Source organism: Perissodus microlepis, chromosome 14 (genome assembly GCF_051167445.1).
Source record: "Perissodus microlepis isolate ML-2025 ecotype Zambia chromosome 14, ASM5116744v1, whole genome shotgun sequence".
NCBI classification, from domain to species: domain Eukaryota; kingdom Metazoa; phylum Chordata; class Actinopteri; order Cichliformes; family Cichlidae; genus Perissodus; species Perissodus microlepis.
This window is the reverse complement of record NC_140474.1, coordinates 12745128-12766084: the sequence shown is the minus strand read 5'-3', so window position 1 is coordinate 12766084 and position 20957 is coordinate 12745128. Positions and strand designations below refer to the sequence as shown.

Genomic DNA, 20957 nt, shown 5'->3' with positions numbered 1-20957 from the left:
ATGGTTGTGTAGTTAATGAATTTTAGTTTAGATTCTCTATAGCCTTTTTTATGTACCATGATTACAGTCAAAGGGAAATGTCAATTCCTTACAAGTAAGGTTGCAAAATATGGTGATGACTTTGGCTCTAATATGTACAACCCACAATAGTAAGACATAACTATCACAATATCCTAGTCCCAAGCATTTTTTACATTTTATTTTTATAATTATTATTTGTGTTATCTGCCCAGTCCAGAGTTAAAATATATTCTGTTTGCTATCAAATAAGACTGGCAAAGCAGAAAATCCTTGCGCATAGCAAGCTGCAAAGGAAATCAATTATTTGAATTCAGTAAAATTAATTTGTAATAACTGACCAACAACCATCTTTCCCTAAAGCAATGTAAAACTAAAAGAAACCCTTAAAGTTATTAATTACAATTGCTTATAAAGGGTGCCTTGTTATGTATCTTACCGTAGGGGGGGGGACACCGATATAAAACAAATACACTAAACAGCTCTGCATTTCACACTTTTATTTGCTTTACCATATTTTGAAACAATCTTATATAAGCTATATTTTAACTTTAATTTTTCATTGTTATGATTATTTGCGGCTGTTCCCCTGCTTCCCGTTGATACCCACGCACTAGTTACAGGAGGTGCTTTATTCCGGCTCTGCGGAGTAATTCAAGTGTGTGAAAAGGCTCCGCTTGTCAGTCAGACTTTGAACTGTGCACTGGCGCTCATCGCTGCTAATCTCTGACCGCTGCTTGTCATCAACAACGCTGCCGCTGACACTTATTCCCGACGAGCTCAGTTCTGTAGATTAGGATGAACAGTCGCTAACAGGGGCAGGAAACCCGAGGGCAATACCGTAGGGACCGAGCGGAGATTAAACGTTAGCTACACCGTTTAACGTTCACGTTACTCGGGAGTTGCGATGGTCCAGGCAAGGGATATTTTTTTAGCCTTGCTTCTCGTGAGCTGTACAGGTAAGGAAAAAATCTCACATTTGAATCAAAGTCCTCGCTTTTAAGACAGACGTGTTTTTGTTGGTGTTTTGCCGTGAATCCCCTTCTATTTCCACCCTTAAAAAAAATTGTGACCAGGACCGCAGGCATCTCCTCGCCACCTCCGCCCGCAGGCACTCATTTAGCAGGTGCGACGGTAACGGCACTGCGACTGCTGCTAATTAGCCTACTGACGAGCTGTTTATTTATTTTCTCTTATAAGTAAAAACAGCTTAAAGCTGCCAGCTGCTAATGTGTTACACACTCCCATACATTCAGAGGGGGAGCTTCACTTTGCGTGACCAGCCTGCTCGCTGACTTCGCATAATTGTACATTGAATAAAATATGACACCGAAGAAGAAGAGCCTTTAAATTTATATTGGAGTGGATAGGAGCAGCATGAGAAAAGGGATTTGCAGGGGTGGCATGCATTTCTCTGCATTTGTAGTCGTGTTGATGTGGGCCGTTCTCTCAGCTTGGATGGGAAGTGTTTGTTGTTGATGGGGAGTGATGCTGGGCTCTCTGTGTTTGTAGACACACACACACAGAACGGGATACGCACTGAATCACGGGCTTCTGGGTTGAGTCACGGCATCTCAGGTAAAGGTATAATCTGCATAAAAAATAAAACGCATTTTGGCAGGTACCTCGATGTGTACAGGTGCGATGGTAGCATTGAGAAGACGATGATGACTGGATGAAGTGCATGGACAGTCTGTGAGGGACAGTGTTTGGTCTCTCTGGCACACTGATGCATAGCAAGCACAACTTCTACTCTGAATCATCTGTTATGTAATCTGATGCCACGATAAAGGCTTTGAAATGAGATCCTCTAAGTTGGTAAAATGTGTCGTTATGTAAGTGTAACTGAGGGAGTTTTGTGTGAAATTACATTTTAATAACATCTGCCCGCCCCCCTTTTTATTAACCTTAGTGATTTCACACGTGAGGTGCTTATGTATGAAGTAGTACTCTTAGCTACTCTCACAGGGGCTCAGGATTTTCGTGGGATAGCCTTTTAATCCTTTATGTGCAATCCAGTATGTGCAGGGGTGTTCCTCCATCAGGAGAGGAAAACGCAGAGGGAGTTGAGCCCTCCATGCTCTGTAATGGTAAACTCTCTTGCAGTATTACAGAATATTAGGTAAAATAATAATAAGACCTCGATTGCTGGATTAAATTTTCTCTTGTAGAACCATTTGAAGTAGGAGGAAGTAGGAGGAGGTAGTATTTTTATGATGTAATGGAGCAAGTATTTATGTTAACCTCTTAGCATATTTGAATTCAGTAGTTGAGGTGAATGTAGACTTGTGGACTTCCTCTTGGCTCTGTTTTTGACTTCAGAAAACCTATTTCATAACAGGAGAGTTCAGCCAATCACACATCCTTTTCATACCTCATCGGGAGAAACAACAAATTCCATTTTGGTGGTGTAGTGGGTTATACAGAGGTCCTTTCACCCAAGAGAGCTGCGTTTAGATCTGCATCATTGTGTGAAAATCATAATTACAGTAATTTTGGTCAGTATTAAACTCACAATTACCTAACACAGTTGGACAGATTTTGTAGAAGCAGTGTATTAGAAAAAAACCCCTTTTCTTTTATTGAAGTTGATTGCTTAAAACTTATTATAATTAGGTGAGATTTATCTGTCATTCCATTTTCTTCTGCTTCGGGGGCTGTCCGAGCTTTCATAGTGGAAGCAGCATGGTATACCCTGGACAGTTCGCCAGTCTATCACAAGACAAAACTGACTAACTAGATATATAAATGTGAAATTAACCAAATCTGCCACTCTCTCATGGGGAGTAAATTTTGACTGAGAGGCCATATTGATTGAAGGGGCTGTGCTGAAAGGCAAAGTAAGGAAGCACAATAATTGTATAGTAATTGTTGAAAGCCAAAAATTAAACTTAATTGCACAGTCCTAGTCGCAGGGCTAGTGAAGTAAAAAGTCAGTGTTTTTTTTGTTTGTTTTTTTTATATGTCCTTACCTTTGCTAGTGTTTTTCTGATGGGAGGAGCTTACAACCATCCACAGAATAAAACAATGGAAGTAGAAATGAAACAGACACAGACGTGCCTTAAACCTATATTTTTTTAAATGGCTACCAGTGGGTGGTTGCACTTGCAAACACTTGCAATCCTATTCACGTTTCTTAGGTGGCATCATAAGCACAATGCGCAAGAGCTGTCCCCTGTATCAGACAACTCTTTTCTTTGGCACAAGAGAAAATCTAATCCAGTGGTCAGTTTCCTGTTATTTTACCTACAATTGTCTAATATATGCAAGAACGTTTGCCATTACAGAGCAGGCAGGGCTCCAGTCATTCTGTTTTTCTCTTATGATGGAGGAACACCCTTGCACATACTGGATTGCACATAAAGCGTTAAAAGGCTATCCCACAAAAATCCTGAGCCCATGTGAGGGTAGCTAAGATTACTTCTTCTTGACATGACCTTCGACACTCTACTCACATAGTCATTGTTTACATACAGATTATCATTTTTTTGTGCTGTACCAAAAAGCTCCTTGTGATTGCTTTGTTCAGCAGCAGATTGCTGCAGTCAACTGTAGTTTGTATAGAACATGTTGGTTTGTCTGCAAACACTCACCAATTACTACCCAAGTGCTGTTAAACTTGAATGAACTTCAAGAAATGAATAATGTTCATCTTCAAAGTAAAAGTTGTGCCTCAGTGCTGCAACCAACACGTTTCAAAAGTCACATCATACGCTTTTAAGGCTAGTGCTTGCAGACAAGTCCCCGTCTTCCACACAAACTACAGTTGACTGCAGCAATCTGCTAGCAAATCGGTTGGGTAATACATAGTTCTACCTTGTGACTGATGGCCTTCAGATGAGCACCAATTAGTCTCTAGGCCTGTGTGACTGAGAGTTTACTCACTTGACCCTGAAGCGTCACACATCCAAAATAGAATACAAGTTATTGTCACATGGTTAGACAAGGAAAGACCTCATAAATAATTAAAGCAGCTTGAGATCCAACAGACTTCAGTAAAAGTCTGGAAAATGTCCCTAGACTTAACCTCCGTACAAACTTTACTGCTGGGTTTCTGGTCCCATTAACTCTTTTTGGATCATTTTCAATGAAAAATATTCCAAAGACTTAATCATGCTATCTTTCACAAGAAGGATTATCCAGGCTATTCTCATTGACTAATGACTTAGCCAATGACTGTGCAGTTTCATAGTCTGATCCGCCCACTTCAAAACTCCAGCACGGTGAAGATGAATATGTTCATCTCAAGGCTTAACAAACCAATGGGTGATGCCACAGGAGCTTCACCCATCTTTTATACTGTCTGCGCTTAGAACAGAGGGGAAACAAGAGCAATCCTTTTTTTATTTTATTTTTCAAATTTCTGCATAGTGTATTTTAGTAAGTTAGACACAGATGTATTGCTTATTATATAGCATAATAAATCATAGGCGCCCGTGAGTAACTTCAGAAAATCAGAGTGTTGAAATGATAGTGTTAGATGAACTAAAAAAAGTTCTTAACATTTTAATAACATGTGCATAATTAAAGCAGCTTTAAACTCTGGAAGTGTCTCTTCTGCTTGATGGAGAATATTTTTTTTGTATTATTCAGTCTAGCCAAGGCTGATAAAATAATATTTGAGATCATATAATGGTTAATCTAGAGGTTAAGTTTTGGCAATGTATTGATGTTACAGATTGCTTAAGGTTGCAACAAAAAAGGGGTTAATTTAAGATTTAACTAGTTTATTTACAAAAAGATGTGGGTGGGTGAGCTTTAAGTATGTTGAGACAGCCCAAGTCTCTGCCATTTGGAGGAGAAAGACTATGCAGGTACGCTTCTTATTGAGGTTTCTCATGTGATGCTCGCTGTCACTGGGTGAACTCGACTGAAAAGGAGTGCACCAAAAACCTCCTAGTGATTGCTTTTTTTGCTAGCAGATTCCCATGGTTGCCTGTGGTTTTTCATGTTTGTTTGCAAATACTAACCATTAGCCGAGCTACTCTAGTCACTTCAAAGTGAATGTTGTGGCTTTTATGTTGGCTGCCATGCTGAGGGAAAACTTATACCTTTAAGGTGTCGCACTTTTCACAGTTTCACTAGAGCTTGTAGAGTAGCTGTACAGTGTTTCTATCAAAGTTTCTATCTTCCATGTACACTAGGACTACAGCAATATTCTAAGGACCAAAGAAATCACTACGAGATTTTCGCCAGTCAGTTGGGAAATACTTCTTTCACTGACTGAGGGGTAGACCTTTGTGGTAATCACTTGATGCTACATTGTCACCACTGTCCAAAATAGTGAAGAAGTTGTCACATGTCTGCAAAACATCAGTAGGATGCTGGCAAGATGAATTCCTGTGTGATCTTGTGAATCCTGCAAGAATTTAATTATCATGCAATGTAAGGTTTATATTAACAGTGATGGGTTGAAACTTACCTCATGTGCATATTATTAAAGTAAATAATTGTGATTCTGCTGCCTGGAATTAGATTTTATTTGGAAAATAAACTTGTCAGACTTGGACAAACTATGTAATATTGATATTGTTTCTAAAAACCTTTCCCTCAGACATCTTTGGCATTTTTCATTGTGTAAATATTTTGGCCTCATTTTAAGGTAATTTATGTCAGCCCAGCCAACTAATTGGTTAGATGGACAATTTGGGGTTTGGTTTTGGTTCTGGTTCAGCTCCTCATGCTACGCTGGTAATTCACATTCAACATAGAGTTATGCACAACAGTGGATAATGTAGAGTTATTAAAGCTACGTTAAATATGGATATAACAGTTACAGGGTACATGTTTTTCACTTCTTATTTTCCACTTCATTGCACTGATAATCATGGTCTATATTCAGTGTATCTGAGTGTAAACTGTCATAACTTCATGATTTATGACTCATAAACTAGTCACATTCTCACATAACTCATATGGCATCACTGAAGCAAAAAACATTTTTTACATTTCTTTCATTAAAGTATAAAAAAAAGGTACTTTAAAATAGCACTTTTGAACTTCGAGCATGTAAATCAAAGAAAATCTTAATCTTTTTACAGATGATTATATGGTGTAGTTGCAGTATTAGTGACTGAACTGAGATTGAGGAAGGATTAACCCTCTTTCTCTATCTCTTTCCCACTCCTGATGGCTGCATGCTCAATGGGCCCGTTGAGCTGCTTGACATGATTATTAATTGATCCTCTTTGAACTGATAACTGGGATATGGAATCATTTCAGAAAATGAAACATAGCCTCGGAACTTAAAGTGAGAGAATTTAAGGAGAATTGGGCAAGATAAGAGATGACTTCCCAGTGTCCTCAATGTGTGAAACTGATGAATGAAGTGCAGTTCTGCAGTTTGACCCTGCAGTTTGGATCCTTTGACCATGCAAATGTGCCTCTCTGGTTTACAGCAGGATTGTTTCACTTAGCTTGTGTTACATCATCAGTCAGATCATGTGGAAATCATGACGTTGCTCCATGCTGCACCATACAAAGCAAGATGGAAGCATAGACGACTCTAGGCTGACTAACAAAAGCTCCAGACTTCTGACTTAGCTTCATGAGGGAAAAAATCCAATAGTTCCATCTTAATAAAGCCAGTAGATTGTGGCACATTATGTACTGGCAGCACTGTTTGCCATATTGAGATTTTATTTGGGACGTCCACTAAAATAGATTTCCCTCCCCCAAAACACACACTACAGTCACCTACGTGACTACAACCAATCATTTTACAAAATTATATAACCCCACTGAGAACAGAGGCCTTAACAGTATGTCTCTGGCCTAATACTTTTTGTATCTTGGTTCAGCATAGTCATACCTTGCACAAAGACGATAGTTCCATACAATCAGGACTCCAGCTTCTGTTTTTGTTATTGTTAAAGTTCTTTTTTGATCTTGTCTGATATAATATTTAGAATTTCAAAATAATTGTCTTTAAATTGTTTGAGTTGCCAGCTAGCGTCAGTCATTTGTTGATGTTAAAAGACAGAAAAGGATGTTATTCAAACTCAAATGAAAAATTATTTGGCAATTTTTTTTGGATAACTAAATTTAACAATTATCTAAATGTGTAATTTTGATAAATTCATCTTTTTTGGGGACATTATATAGGGTTGCTTGACTGCCCTATATAATGCCCCCAACATATTAAACCAAATGTCTTTGATTGACTGTGACCAGGATGGACTAGATTAGAAATAAGTATTTCAGAGGGACAGCACGGGTTGAGCAGTTTGTAAACAAAGTCAAAGAGGCAAGTTTGAGATGGTTTGAACATGTGCAGAGGAGGGATAGTGGATATATTGGAGGAAGGATGTTGACTATGGAACTGCCAGGGAAAAGAAGGAAGTGAAGGAGGACATGCAAAGCATTGGTGTGACAGAAGACGATGCTAGGGATAGGGTGAGATGCAGGCATATGCCTGCTGTGGACCAGCCAAAAGACAAAGAAGATCAAAGCAAATGTATTTGTGTCCAGGGTTATCATTTATTAATTAAAACTGTAATAGGAATGCTAGTGTAATTTGTATCTGAAGACTTTACTAAACCTACTAAACCTTGGACTTCTAGTGTCAAGGCAATCTCTGCAAAATTGTGTTAAATGTTGGATTTGAAGGAAATCTATCTGAGAAATCCAGCCAGCCACAGTGGATAAAAGGCTAAGCCCATATCTTATCACCTCCAGTTTCGGTTATTTTTGTTTTGTCTTATCAAATAACTTAACCTGCCATCATATGAGTGTCCACTGACAGTCTACTGCTAAGCTTTAGAGGATGTTTATTGAACCCGAATTTGTTTCGCTATGTAACAGATTATGGAGACAAACAACTATTGCAGTGGGAACAGTTTCTGGGAGACAGCTGTCAGCTATTTATTTTTCAAGTGTTTTATTTGTTGAGACGTTCAATTTCAAAAATTTATTATGTTACTTTAACTGTTAAACAGTCCATGATGCCCGTTCCCTTACTCAGTTGCTCTGATACCTCTCACACATCATTTTTAACATTCTCATAGAATCTAAGGTTTTCACCCAGAATTAGGATGAAGCAGCAAGGGAGGGGGTGACTGTGTTTTTATTCAAGCCAGGACTGCTTGACTCTTTGGTGATGGGGACTGGATTAGACAGATCCAGGTCTGAGAGAGTTGAGGAGATTCAGTGCCTAAGGACGTTAAAAAAGATAGCATTACACGTGTATGTTACCCTGTGAGATACTGTAGGAGGAACATAAACATCCTTTCCTAAGGGTGTGCTCACAGAAGACTCACAGGCTGTGGGCTTAGTTTTTATTTATTTTTCTTTTTGAGTGATTAGCTTCTGCTGGGGTACAGATCTTACGGCATTCCTGGGAGTTTTGACTTAATATATCTGGGATTAATATTAATCAAATTTAATTTAATTTAAAAGTATGAAACAGGTTAAGTAAACTGAACAGAGTGGCCTGGGAGGCAAGCTGGGTTTACCTTGTTTTTAATGTATATGAGCAGGAAAAATCTGCTTCAGACACTGCTGAACATTAGAGTAACTTCAGACTGTTCCAGCTTCTCTCAGATATAGACATGCTAATATCTCAGCACTTGCATGAAATTAGGGCAATGTGTCCTTGTCATTCATTGAATTAACAGAACACAGTATCCCGGTGGACATGTAACCCTAAACTCACAAACCTTTAGGCATTATTCTCTCTTCTTTGAAGTTTTCCCTTTGTGGAATTTTCAAAATTTTGAGTATCAGTTATCTACTTGGAGGAGGCAAGTCAATTTAATGCTCTAATTCCATCCAATGTTTTAAGGAAGATATGTTATAATTAAATGTTTGCAAACAGTTAAGGTTGTCAGTGGGTATAATAGAACTAATCAAAACCGCTAGTCCTGTTTTACCAGAGTTGACCAGTTCCCCTTATCTATTTAAATACTTGATGCACTTTCAAAATGTGTCACCTTTTCTCTCCTGGTTATTCACCCTTAAATAAAGACTTATTTCTTCTTGCTTAGGATGATATGAAGTGAGTACCTGCTGGCTCTGTTTGGCCTTTCTGTGCCCTATTTGGCAGTTAGAGAAGCCAGGAGAGACAGCACTCCTGTGACCCAAACTAAATCATCACAGCCTCGTCTGTGGCCCATGTGGCCCCCTGAAATAAGAGATGGGCTTACAATCATGTCATGTCCGTGCTGGGAGGAACTGTGTCCCACTTTACATGAGATGCAGATGAGCCTCCTCAGCTTGAGCTTACAGAGTCTTATCAAGCTTACAGTATGTCTGATTTAAGAAAATGGGTGTCTCATCTTTCCATAATAAAGTAACATGCTGTTGGCTAGGATTTGGCTCTCAACTTCTTTTGTGTGTGCGTCTTCTCATGCATCCATGCACATCGTGGTGCATTCATTACCGAAACACTGTAGGATGCATCACCATGCATAAAGCAGGGAAAATTTGGATTGCTATGCCCTAGGCTTTCTTTTGATTCAGTCACTAAAGTGTGTCACCCTCTCTAACATTATACTCCTCTACAGGGTTAGTCATTGCCTGGCAACTTAAAGATACCTCTGTTTCTCCCAGTCTTGACATGTGGTAATATAATTATGGAAAAAAATCCATCATAGTGGTACCACTAGAGGTTTCTACTAGTGTGGAAAGATGAAAAATGTAGTCTTAACATTTAAAATCTTTTAAATACTGTAAAATTGTGCATTTCGTGTTTTTGATGTTTGACCATTTATATATATTAAAAAATGTCAAAGAATCTGCTACCTTAATCAGTGAAAGTTAGAGGGCTAATGGTCACCACCTGCTTGAAGGACTTCTGGAAAATTGTAAAGTAAGTTATCCAAGCCAGAGCTGCCCTGCTCAAAACAGAAAATCAACTTGCAATTGCTTTTCTGGGTGGCTGCTACACCCAGTTAGCTGGAGACAATGCAAAATAGTAAATGAAAAAAGACAAATTCGAGAGTAGATACAAAGAAATCACCATATTATTAGAGAATCAGAAGGCTAACACTTTATTCTCCAACCTACCCTGTGTTCGAAAGCTTTAATAGTAATAAAAAAAAGCTAGTGAGCCATTACAACTAGATTTTGAATGTCAACCAAAAGAACAAGACGAGATTGACATTTATGTGAAACTAGGTTACACGGAATTTGATTCTACTCTGAACAGGGCACACGCCTACTTCATCAATGTAAGACACTTTTCTCCATTTTAAAGTTTTTCATTGACTTTTCTGTGCTAAAGATGAATCATGACCTGAAATGAGCCCCCTGTGTACCATGCAAAATAGGGCCCAAATTTAGACTTTTTCAGAAACTTTGACTCAAGGCCACTTTCCAGTTATTTACACTAATAGCAGTACTTCAAATAGCAGTTGAAGAACTAATCTTAGAACATATAGCTTAAGTTATGTATGTCTAATAGCTAGATCACTAATTCTTCTAAAGTGGAAGGATGCAACATCACCCACCCATACTCAGCTGGATCAGAGATCAGTTGCAGAGTAATTCTAAAGGGGCTCCATTGACTCAAAAATCTGTTGGTATGAATATAGATTAAATGTGCTGTAAGACAATTTACCTGTTATACCCAGTCATTTGTAGTAAAATATTGTATGTGGTGTTTTGTAATGAAATAATAAAGCAGATTTTCTTATCCCTCTGCATTTCATCATCAATAATAGTATACTTTCTGTATACCCTATTTTCAATCTTTATCTATATTTTTGTGCTTGTCTTAGTGTAGAAGCAAAATGATTAAAAAAAAAAATCTATCACCAAACTAGTGCAGTGACACTCATTCAGGAGAAAAAAAAGCTAATTAGATCACAGTAAGAAGGCTCTATCTCCAGGGGGGCATTAGCAGCTATAGCTATATCTGATCCATTCAACATGCAGGATCCACTTTGAAATAATGACAGTGAGTTCACAGACAAGCATTACTCCCTAAACCTACAGAAAATAAACAGTCACAAAACTATACAGTGTTAAAACCCCGTTTTGCCACATGTAATGGTTTTACATGTGGCAGGGGTTATGTGATGTAATCCATACATGTGGAAAACCAAGCATGTTGATAATTTTTAATATAATTATAAACAAATGACCCTTACAATTTGCATAAAAATCAATAACCTTGTATTCAAAAGTACTTTATGCATATTCTTAATCAGCTTTTTGTAGATTTATTAGCCTGTAGCCACAGGGATGAGTTAAATGTCATATTATTGTCAAGTTAATTATATTTTATGGGTAAATGTTTCAGTGTTAGGATTTTAAGAGCATTAGAAGAGAGGAAAATTTAGAAAGTGATATCACTGGGGCTGGGAATTAACCTCATTTCATTCTCATTCATGCAGAGCAATCTTAAAATTATGTAATGGATATGCCCAAAGATAGAGAGAAACCTACATGGCAACATGGACCCTATTTTTAATTCTTAGCAGAACTTTTTTATCTCCTGGAACTGTAGGTGCACTGATGTGGTAAAAAAAAAGTGTTCATTTTGATTCCAATATGTAATATTTACAGATAATTTCTGATCAGTTTGCTTGATTACTTGATTCTGATTGTATCGTTCTGTGATAATTGGCTGTCTGCTTTATTTCTAGCTGTGCGAAAACCACTGTGGACTGTTTTGGCAATCCTCCTATTGAAATTTGAGCAGGATGAAGATTTTACACTGTACAGTCTGAGATCTTAACGTCCACTTCGACCTTTTGTTATTTTGACACTGGATGCAAGCCCGTGGTCGTTGATCTCAATGAATAATGAATAACTGATGCTAAGAAAACTATACCATGTCCTTGCATTTGCTTTCTTACTGCTTGCACTCTACTGCCATGTGTTTTCATATTTGTTCCCCATTTGACAGACATTTCACTTCAATTTGAGGTGTTTAACTTCTAACTGAAATGCTTTCCACTATATTTCCTCTAACAGGGAGTCGCAACAACCCTTTTTCCCCAACAGAGTAGCTTCACTAGGAGTGTGTAGCACATGAAGAGGTTCACTCTATTTACCACAGACCCCAACCATTTTCATTCACACTGTAACTAATCAAATGTAACCACAGAAGTTTGGGTGTGGAAGCAATTTTCTGAAGCTGTTAAAGGCCATTTTATTTTGTTTTTATTGGGAGCACTGGATTCCTGACATTAACTGGCAGTGTTATGGTCAGCTTAACAGAACGCTTTGTGGAATTCCTAAACCTGGCACCCACACCCATTGGTTAGGAGGTGCAGCTGGAAAACTCAGTTGTCCATCTGAGTCAGAGACCACTGGAGTGCTACAATGACAGGGTGCAGGTGATAGATGGGATGTGATCTGAAATGCTGAAGGCTGTTTAGATATTGTTGGGCTCTCTAGGACCAGTACACCATCACATCTCCATTTCTGTGTTGTTGTTAGTCCACCACGTTATTGGAGTTGAGTCCACACATAATGTTCTGCCAGTAATTCCACATCAGTCTTCTGGCTGTGGACATTGATATGGATGCTTTGGGATAGTGAGTCTGACATTTATTGACAAACCTAGGAAAAAACTAAGAATCTCAACATAGCTCTGGAAATTCCATCATTATACTTTTTGCAATAAAACTATCAACCTAAAAGTCGAATCACACATTAATAGATAGATATGCAGCTCTTGTAAATATTTGGTGCCCTAAAAAGTGCTGATGACTCATAACTCGTGAAATTTCACTTTAAATCTTGACAAATAGCTTTTTATGTTTTGAACATTACTGATCAAGCAGTGACATTAAACTGGCTGAGTACTAACCCATCAAGAAACACTTGGTAGTATTTGTTTAGTGCTGGTTCACTGATATCATATTAAAGTATCATTGCTCAAAAACTAAATGAAAAAAAAAAAAGCCATTACACTTCATCATTTTCTTCATTTAATATAAATTAATCATAAAAAACGAGCTGCAGATAAAGAGTAGTTGACGAATTAGAAAACAGTTCTTCACCCCAGAGACAATTGATATGATAAATCCTATATATATTATATATTATATAATTAAAATATGTCCTCTGTATTACTTTATTGATAGGGAATATTTTTATTGTTATTAGTAGTGCTTCTAAATATCCAGAATCCAAACAATGATACATAGTTACAGCAGAAAAGAGTAGTTAAAAAAATCAACCAGTAGTCAATAAAGCTTACCACTTGATTTACCCAAGTAATGATTGATACTAAAATGCAGTATCCAAACAGAATTTGTATAATACAGAGCTTTCTTTGAACCTAACTTTTTTCTCTTTTTAATGCCGTGCTGTGAGCTTGGCATCTTGTCTTGCTTGTCTGTCTTGCTCTGTTTTACCCTGTCTCTCACACTGCTCCCTAAAGGATCCCTACTCAGTATGACTCATTGACTTCCACTGGCTGAAAGCTGTCTTGCTCTCTTTGCCAGCAGAAGCCGGATGTGTCATGAACCCCATCGTGCATCTTTTCCATAGATGCCACAGCAGATGAAAATTGCTCTGAAGCAAATAATCTCACAACACCAGTCACGGTGACCAAGCCAGTGTGGGGGCGGGTCATCTATGCATCCTTAATATGTTTGAAACTGGGAGTAAAACATGAAAACCGCCAATAAGAACCATTGCCATCTTCCCAAGATTATCTTTATAGTTTTAGTATTGTATTAAATGCTACTGTACTTTTGGTTGTGATTATAAAGCTTCAGTATAGAGCAGCTCAAAACAAGGGTTGTGCTCAAATGTTAACAGTCCCTTAAAATGGTGTTGATTTACTTAACCCAAACCCTGTTAGATTTTTATGGTGGTGTATTCCTCAGAGCATATCTTTGTCAAGCTAAATGCATTTTAAACCAATGGGAGACTGGCACAACAAACAAATCAGAACATGTTTTATTTTTCACATTTGCATTTCTTATTAATGAACCATTATTGCAGCGAATAATAATCTGAAAAAGTAAAAAGAAAGCACATGTGTGATGAGGCTGCATGTATGCTGTTAGCAAACAGTAATCATCCCCTGTATCCTCAGTGGCATACTAGTGACTTGAGTGCATATTCCCAGTGGAGATTCCTTCACAACACCCACCATTAGTGGAAAGAGGAATATGCCCGTGAAGGACTTTTCTCTACCTTATGACAGCACATGGCTGCTTTCTCTGCATGAGTGGCTGCAATAACAGTTAAAACACATTTTGACTGAACAGGGTCAGGGCTCTGTTTCACTAGTAGTGCTGCCACCATGCTGAAACATTAAGTATTATTGACATCAGCTGCTGTGACATTCAGAACACTGGTGTGAGTGAACCATATTGGTAAAGATGTGCATACAGTTGTTTGTGTGCATTAGGTTTATTGATGTGAAGAGGCTTAGTCAAATAAAAGTGCCCCTGTCATTTTTTTGTATTATGACCTTGAGTATTATGTTGCAATACTTAAACTATTCAGAGTTGGTCTTTCATGTCCATTTACTGGACCTTTAGGCACTGTATTTGTTGGCATTCAATATAAAAGTACTTTTAAAAGTTTACACTGATGCCTTGATCCAGCTGTCCAGGTATTCATATGAACAAAAAAGTGGTTTTAGTCATATATTCTGAGGATCTTTCTTAAACAATGATGTAACAGTTACATCAGTTAATGCCTATCACAGAACATAGCAATGGCTATGTACAGTAGGGCTGCCACGATTAGTCGACTAGTCGCGATTACCATCGACGACTAATTTAATAGTCGAGGCGTCGTTTGAAGCTTTGTAAGATCCCAAAAGACGCAGGAATAAGTAGTAGGATTTAAGAGTGTAATAACAGACTGAAACAGAAGATGGCAGCACTGCATGTACAAGGATGCCAGCTGCCGTTAAACCCCAAAGAAGAAGAAGCGGTGTCCCAGAATTCATAGCGTGGCCCTGCTCAGTTTCCAACAATGGCGGCAGCTAGTTGGTTTTAATATTACTCTTATTATTATTCTTTATGGGTCACAAAATAAGCTTTTAACATATTTTCAGGCGCGAATGTAGCTGTGTAAACCTCAAATATCTGCTCAGTTTATCAAGACACCACATATTTTCAAAAGCGCTCCGACGTTTTCGGAGACATCTGTTACCCACTAGCTCGATAGCTAGCCGGGGTTCAAGGCTCACTAGAGCCGGTGAGAACACTGGACTCCCGGCAAATCTTTTCAAACCCCCGGCGGTCTTTCGTTACTCAGGTTAAACATGATATATAAGTCACTTAGATAACTTAAAAATGTTATTGTTTGGCTTTTTTCAGTATTTTATTTGTTCCTGAGTAAATCGGTTTGGCTGAGATTAAAGTTATAGTTTTTACACAGCTGAATAAACGTCAAGCAGACAACTGATTATCAGAAGTGTGAGATGCTCGAGAATATACTCCGGTGTCCTGTTATATTTTAGATAGCAAGGAGCAGACGGCTGAGTTTATTAAACTCACAGATCACAATCTGCAAATTTCATTAAAATTTAATAAACTATAATCTTGTCTTTATTTTTAGTTAGCACATACCTTAAGCACTTAAAGCTGTAAGCTAATGATAGTTATATAAGAGCAGATGCTGCTGGTGCAATAAGCTGTACGTTTTACGTCCAATGGATGATGATCTGATTAGTCGACTAATCGCAAAAATAATCGGTGACTAGTCGACTATCAAAATAATTGTTTGTGGCAGCCCTAATGTACAGCATACAGTCAGTGTTTTTTTTCCATACTTTCTCTTACAAATGAGCAATTAATTAAAGAAATAACAGTTATTCTTTTAGTATTGCCTTGTATTCCTGAACTCAAAGGACCCTCATTTAATGTAGCAGATCTACAATCATATTATTATCAAGAAAAAAAAAAAGTAATTTCATTTGGACTGCACTATATGCAGTTTGTGTCCAAATCATTGCAGTTTAATGTGTTGCCCAGCCCTTAATTAGAAAATAAACATGGAGGAATGCAGCATTGAAATTCTTTTGCAACATGAGACATCGTGATTGCAGGGTTCTATCACAGAGCTGTTATGTTGCTTTAGGTTTTTTGGTGGTTTTTCAGTGATAGGTTGACAGATTTTCCCACAATTCCAGGATGCTGTGGGCTGAGGCGACTGTGGTTATTCTGCTAGTGTCTCGTTTAAATAGCCAGCGACAGTGGCCATCATAAACAAGCTGGAGCTACACAGGGGTAAAAATGTATGCTGTTGTCACAATAATTGGTCTCAGCCTGATCTGTGTGTTGTGCAAATTATGAGAGCATACAGAAATAATCAGGAGGCTCAGAAGAGCAGTAAAAACCATGAATACATTTATTATTGACAATAGGTGATAAGGGAAGTCATCATACTTCTAAAGGGTCCACCAAAACTGACTTTTTTTTTAGCCTCTCCAAACACTAAAATCTCACCATATGGATGAGTCAACAAAAAAACTCCACTAAAAGGTGCACTTTTAATGGGGTGTGACAGCATTACTGTGCCTTCAGTACACTAATACCCGCAGATTACACCCACAGAGTACTACAATAAACTTGTGTGTGTGTCACAACTGTATTACACATGGAATCAGGGGTGATTTATTTGTGTTCTTGTAGAATCTCACAGAGGTTGCGGGATTTTGCATCCTCTGTGTTGCAAATAAATGGTTTTGAAGCAATTACATGCAAACAGTTGCAGCTTTCATGCCTCTATTTAACTTGCTGAATAATATCTCACAGTGCTAGAGGAGGAGAAAAAGTAGTAGAAGTAGTAGTAGAACTTGTAGAACCTCCATTTGATTAAAAAACATATATTGTAGTGTCTTTGGTACTATATTGTGAATATGTGGGGTCTCCTTACATGATTGTAATAAATTATTTCAGTCTGATCTTTTTTCTTTTTCTTTTGGAAAATTTGTGTCTGAGACATTTTGAACATGACATACATGAAAACTTTTATTTAATATATCCCCTCACTTGGGAATGACCTGAGTTTCTCAAAGGAAAAAAAAGAAGACCTAAACTGACTTCCTCAGATGACTTACATTTCCGACTTCTGAATTTCCCAGGCTTTTTACTGCTGACAAATGTATTCTGTTAGCACAGCTCACAGGCTTTGTAACAGAACATTGAATGAACTACAGCTCGAACGTGCAGCGTATACTGCCTTCCTTCTACCTCAGGCTGAATTTAATGAATTGTAATCTGTACCAATCAGGTAGCTTGACTGTTTTTTATCATTTGAAGGTCAACCAAATGAAATGCTCCGGTAACTATCCATAACAAATCATAGCAAATATAGTGATTTTTCTTTTTTTTTATACATATCATCAGCATAACTGCCTTGAAATACATTTCCACTGATAATGAAATAAAAAGCATGATAATGAAAACACTCACGTATAATAACAAGGTATTAAAGGATCTAAAAGGCATTGTGTTGCTAATAGTTGTAAAAAATTCTAGTGCCTAGATTAATGGCAGTGAAAGTGTTCTCTCTTTGTGGACGTCTCTGGAGATCCTAGCTCTTAGAAACAGGGAAGTTAACTCTCTGGAGGCTAGCCCTGTCCCAGTGTCTATTTTTATAGTCCAGTCTCTGATTGGCCAAGAAGGTGTGTATGTGTGGAAGCTAATGTTGTGTCATAAGGTGCCTCTGTGCCATCTGTCGCCCTCAGTGGAACCATCGTGTAGCCCGACCACGCCTTGTCAGTCTGTCTCAAAGAATGCAGAACACAACCTTGGGCTTTCCTTGCTCTCTTTTACTGACAGCTATACCGCAAACATGATGGAGATGCTTCTAAAGAAGAGAAATAAAAACCTTTTTAAAGTGAAAAAGATTCTTTTTTTTCGTGTTGTTCATTTGAGAAGCTATATGTAGTGCGATGACGTGAATTGAATGTTAATACAATTTTTCTTTTTTTTAAATGTGTGTTAGCTCTTTGGATTTGTACAGAAAGGAATGCCTGATGTTAAATGCCAACATTAACCATGGACAGATTTCTTAGCAGGTGTAGTAACAGGTTGTTCATGAGTCACTGCTTGTCTAGTCTATGTGTCGAATATGAACTTGTCTGACTATAAGTGTTAAATAACTGAATCACAACATTTGTGTTACAGACTTGGCGGACCGAAAGATAACACAAAACAGATGACTTTATCACGCTGCGTGATCGTCTCTTGTCATAACTGTCTTTTCTGCCTGAACCTGAACCTTTCCATCAACTTGTTCAGCTTTTGCCTGAACAAGCACACCTGTGTCTAAAAACTCTTAACTGGTGTTGCCTATCCTCATGCTGCATGACAACATCGCTAATTAGTCAGCCACTGGAAATATTTTGGAAGAGGATGGCAGTGTTGCTTAAGAATGCTAATGGCCTGCTGTTATGGCTTAGCACAATTAGATGTGGCATGGATTAATGAGGGACATCGGGAATGGCCTTGAATAACACACAGCATTCTACTGGAGTACAACCGTGTCCTTGTCACAAAGCACTTTACAACTTCAGAGAAGTCAGAATCTGCACTAAGAATTCTGACCATGACCCTGGGCAGGACTGGACAATTAAAATAATTTTATTTTCAATTACCATTCTGGCTTCCAGCACTTATGAAAAGATAATTGAGATAAAGCGATTATTGTGCAGCATTCCTCTGGCAATGATGCTCTTGTTTTGTATTGAATTATAAATATAGCTTGCCAGTTTTCTTCATAGTGGTGGAATTTGACTCCCTAGAAGCCCAAACTAATAGGTTCAGGTGCTATGGTTATTTTTCATTTATTTCATTTTGGATTTTTGCTATACTCAAACAACCTCAGTAGCCCAAAATATAAAAAGTATGCTGATAAATGTATTTTGTTGTTATATAAATATGTATTACTTTTAAGGTCAAGAATCTGTTTTGACTCCTCCTGTCACTGTATTTCCTGTGGCTGCTGTGTTTTTTAACCATATGAACATGCACAATAGTTAACAGAAGAGGCCTGTTATTGTCCCTAATCAAGGTACCCACTTCAGCAATTGGTCCCAAGTGTCTTGGAGGACAAAATTTTTCAACAAAAACTATAAAGTCTGTTGTTTTTAATTTGTTAAAAAAATGAGGGTCTTTGTCATCATTCTTGTGTTGTAATAAACAGGGTTTTATTCAGATACTGCAACCAGGAGGCCAGTTTTTTTATTGGGAAAATGTTATTTATACACATCGGCCATGTGAACTGAACTGAAGACTGTGGAGGCTGATTAGTAAGATGGAGAGAGATCCTATGCATATGGATTGTATAAGAGGAGAAACATGCTGCAAAAATCTGGTGTTGCAGGAAGCTGTTGACAGCTTGGTTTAGTATTTTGAAATAACACTTTAAATGAAATCAAAATAGGGTTATTACACAGGGTTTCTAACTGCAGTAAGTAATACAAAACAAGTATTTTAAACCCCATTTGACAGTATAAAATGAGCATCTACTGTATGTAATATTTCTCTTTTCTTAAAATATTATTTCATCAGTTTAATTATGTTCGATTGATTATGGAACATTACTTTCTACTTTACTTTTCACTCTGCCGTGCTGCTGTTTCTTCTCTCCTTACAATCTTTACGCTTGATGTGAGTGAGCCGTAACACAAACCCACTCATTTTGAGTGCTGCTTCATGTTCTGGAACAATTGAAGAACATGGTGAAAAAGTCAGTAATCTGTTAAACAGGTAAACGCTTTGATTTCAAGCTTGGTCACTCAGTTTTGTATTCATCATGCAGTCTGTTTGGTCATCTTTAAAGTGGTGTTTGGCTGGTTAATCATATTGTCAAGTGGGAAATAACAGCTTAGCATTTTTTTTTTTTAGAGCCAGCACTTAAAACAGCTCATCAGAAACCTGTTTGATACACAGGCACTGTTTTGCTTTGGTTTGATTGGCTTAGAGTGGAGAAAGTGTTCACTGGTCAGCAGGGACATAATCTGAGGACAGGAGAAGGCAGCTGAGGCATCATCGTCTTGGCCACTGTGGTGGTTGACCCTTGTTTATTTACTGGCAAAGACAAATTTTACTGGCATTTGATACTTGGCAGGTGTTTGAGACTCTGTATAGAAGGCGGGACATTGCTATGTGATTGACTGCTGGTGGGTGATGTCCAAATGCTCAGCTGCAGCCAACTGTTTCCATGCCAGCAAGCGAGGCAAAAGAGGTGGCCACGATGAACGTTGTCCAGTATTTGTCTGGTCGTGCGATAGGTTTGGACTCCTGGCGAGTGATTTTTTTCCACCTGCTATCAGCTAGCTCATGTGATTGTCCTCCTCAGCTCTGTAACCTTGATGGAGACATGCTCATGCCAGTTTTTATTTTCATTAGTGCTTTAATCCAATTACTGTGTGGTCTGCCCTAATCTCTGAGGGGTTTGCAACACCTCCCTCCGTTCATAGATAACTCCAGAAGTGGCTGCACACACTGTGTCATCCTACACAACATAATGAGCACTCAAGTGCTGCTCTGCCTCTCTGCCCTGCCCCTGGCTCTGTCTGGCTGTATCCGAAATGGTGCATTCCCTCCTATTGATCCTCTTCCTGGTGGAGTCACAGGCAGGCTTATCCGGCTCGTCCCAGCTTGTCTGCTTTCTCAATGGACACACAGAGGGAGCTGTGTGCATGTGCCAGGCTTCGGGGTTCTGTGTAGTCACAGGCATCTTGTGGCTGAGTGGTCATTTTGGCTCCCTCCGTCCAGTCCTCCTACCCTCCCAGTTAGCCCTTTCCCCCCCTCTTTGTTGTTACATTAATTATTAGAGATGTATGAAAATCTGCCCATTTAGCACAGCCTTATAGTTTTTTATTCTGCTAAACCTTAATGGCTTTCACTCAAGTAGCAAGCGGAGTGGTTGCTTTGTGGGCTGTTTCAGGGGAGTATGTCGTGACTAGCACCATCAGGGAAGTCACAGGAGAAAGACTGTAATGATTAATCTGTAAGGATGAGTGTTCTTTTTTCTTTTTTTTTCAGTGACAGACAGTGATGGTT

At 38.3% G+C, this 20957-nt stretch overlaps 1 protein-coding gene across 5 annotated transcripts in view; it reads left to right on the top strand.

Moving 5' to 3' along the window:
• The first annotated feature begins 677 nt into the window (after positions 1 to 677).
• ncam1b (neural cell adhesion molecule 1b) overlaps positions 678 to 20957 on the top strand; it is a 79158-nt gene continuing 58878 nt past the window's right edge. For 2 of the 5 annotated variants that reach the window (XM_084950549.1, XM_084950547.1), the window contains exon 1: positions 1373 to 1596. In XM_084950549.1, coding sequence (XP_084806675.1) covers positions 1497 to 1596 — 100 coding nt within the window. In that variant the 5' untranslated portion in view covers positions 1373 to 1496. Of the gene's footprint in view, positions 978 to 1370; positions 1597 to 20957 lie in introns of those variants that run through there. The other 3 variants (XM_084950551.1, XM_084950548.1, XM_084950550.1) reach the window with 3 other exon arrangements.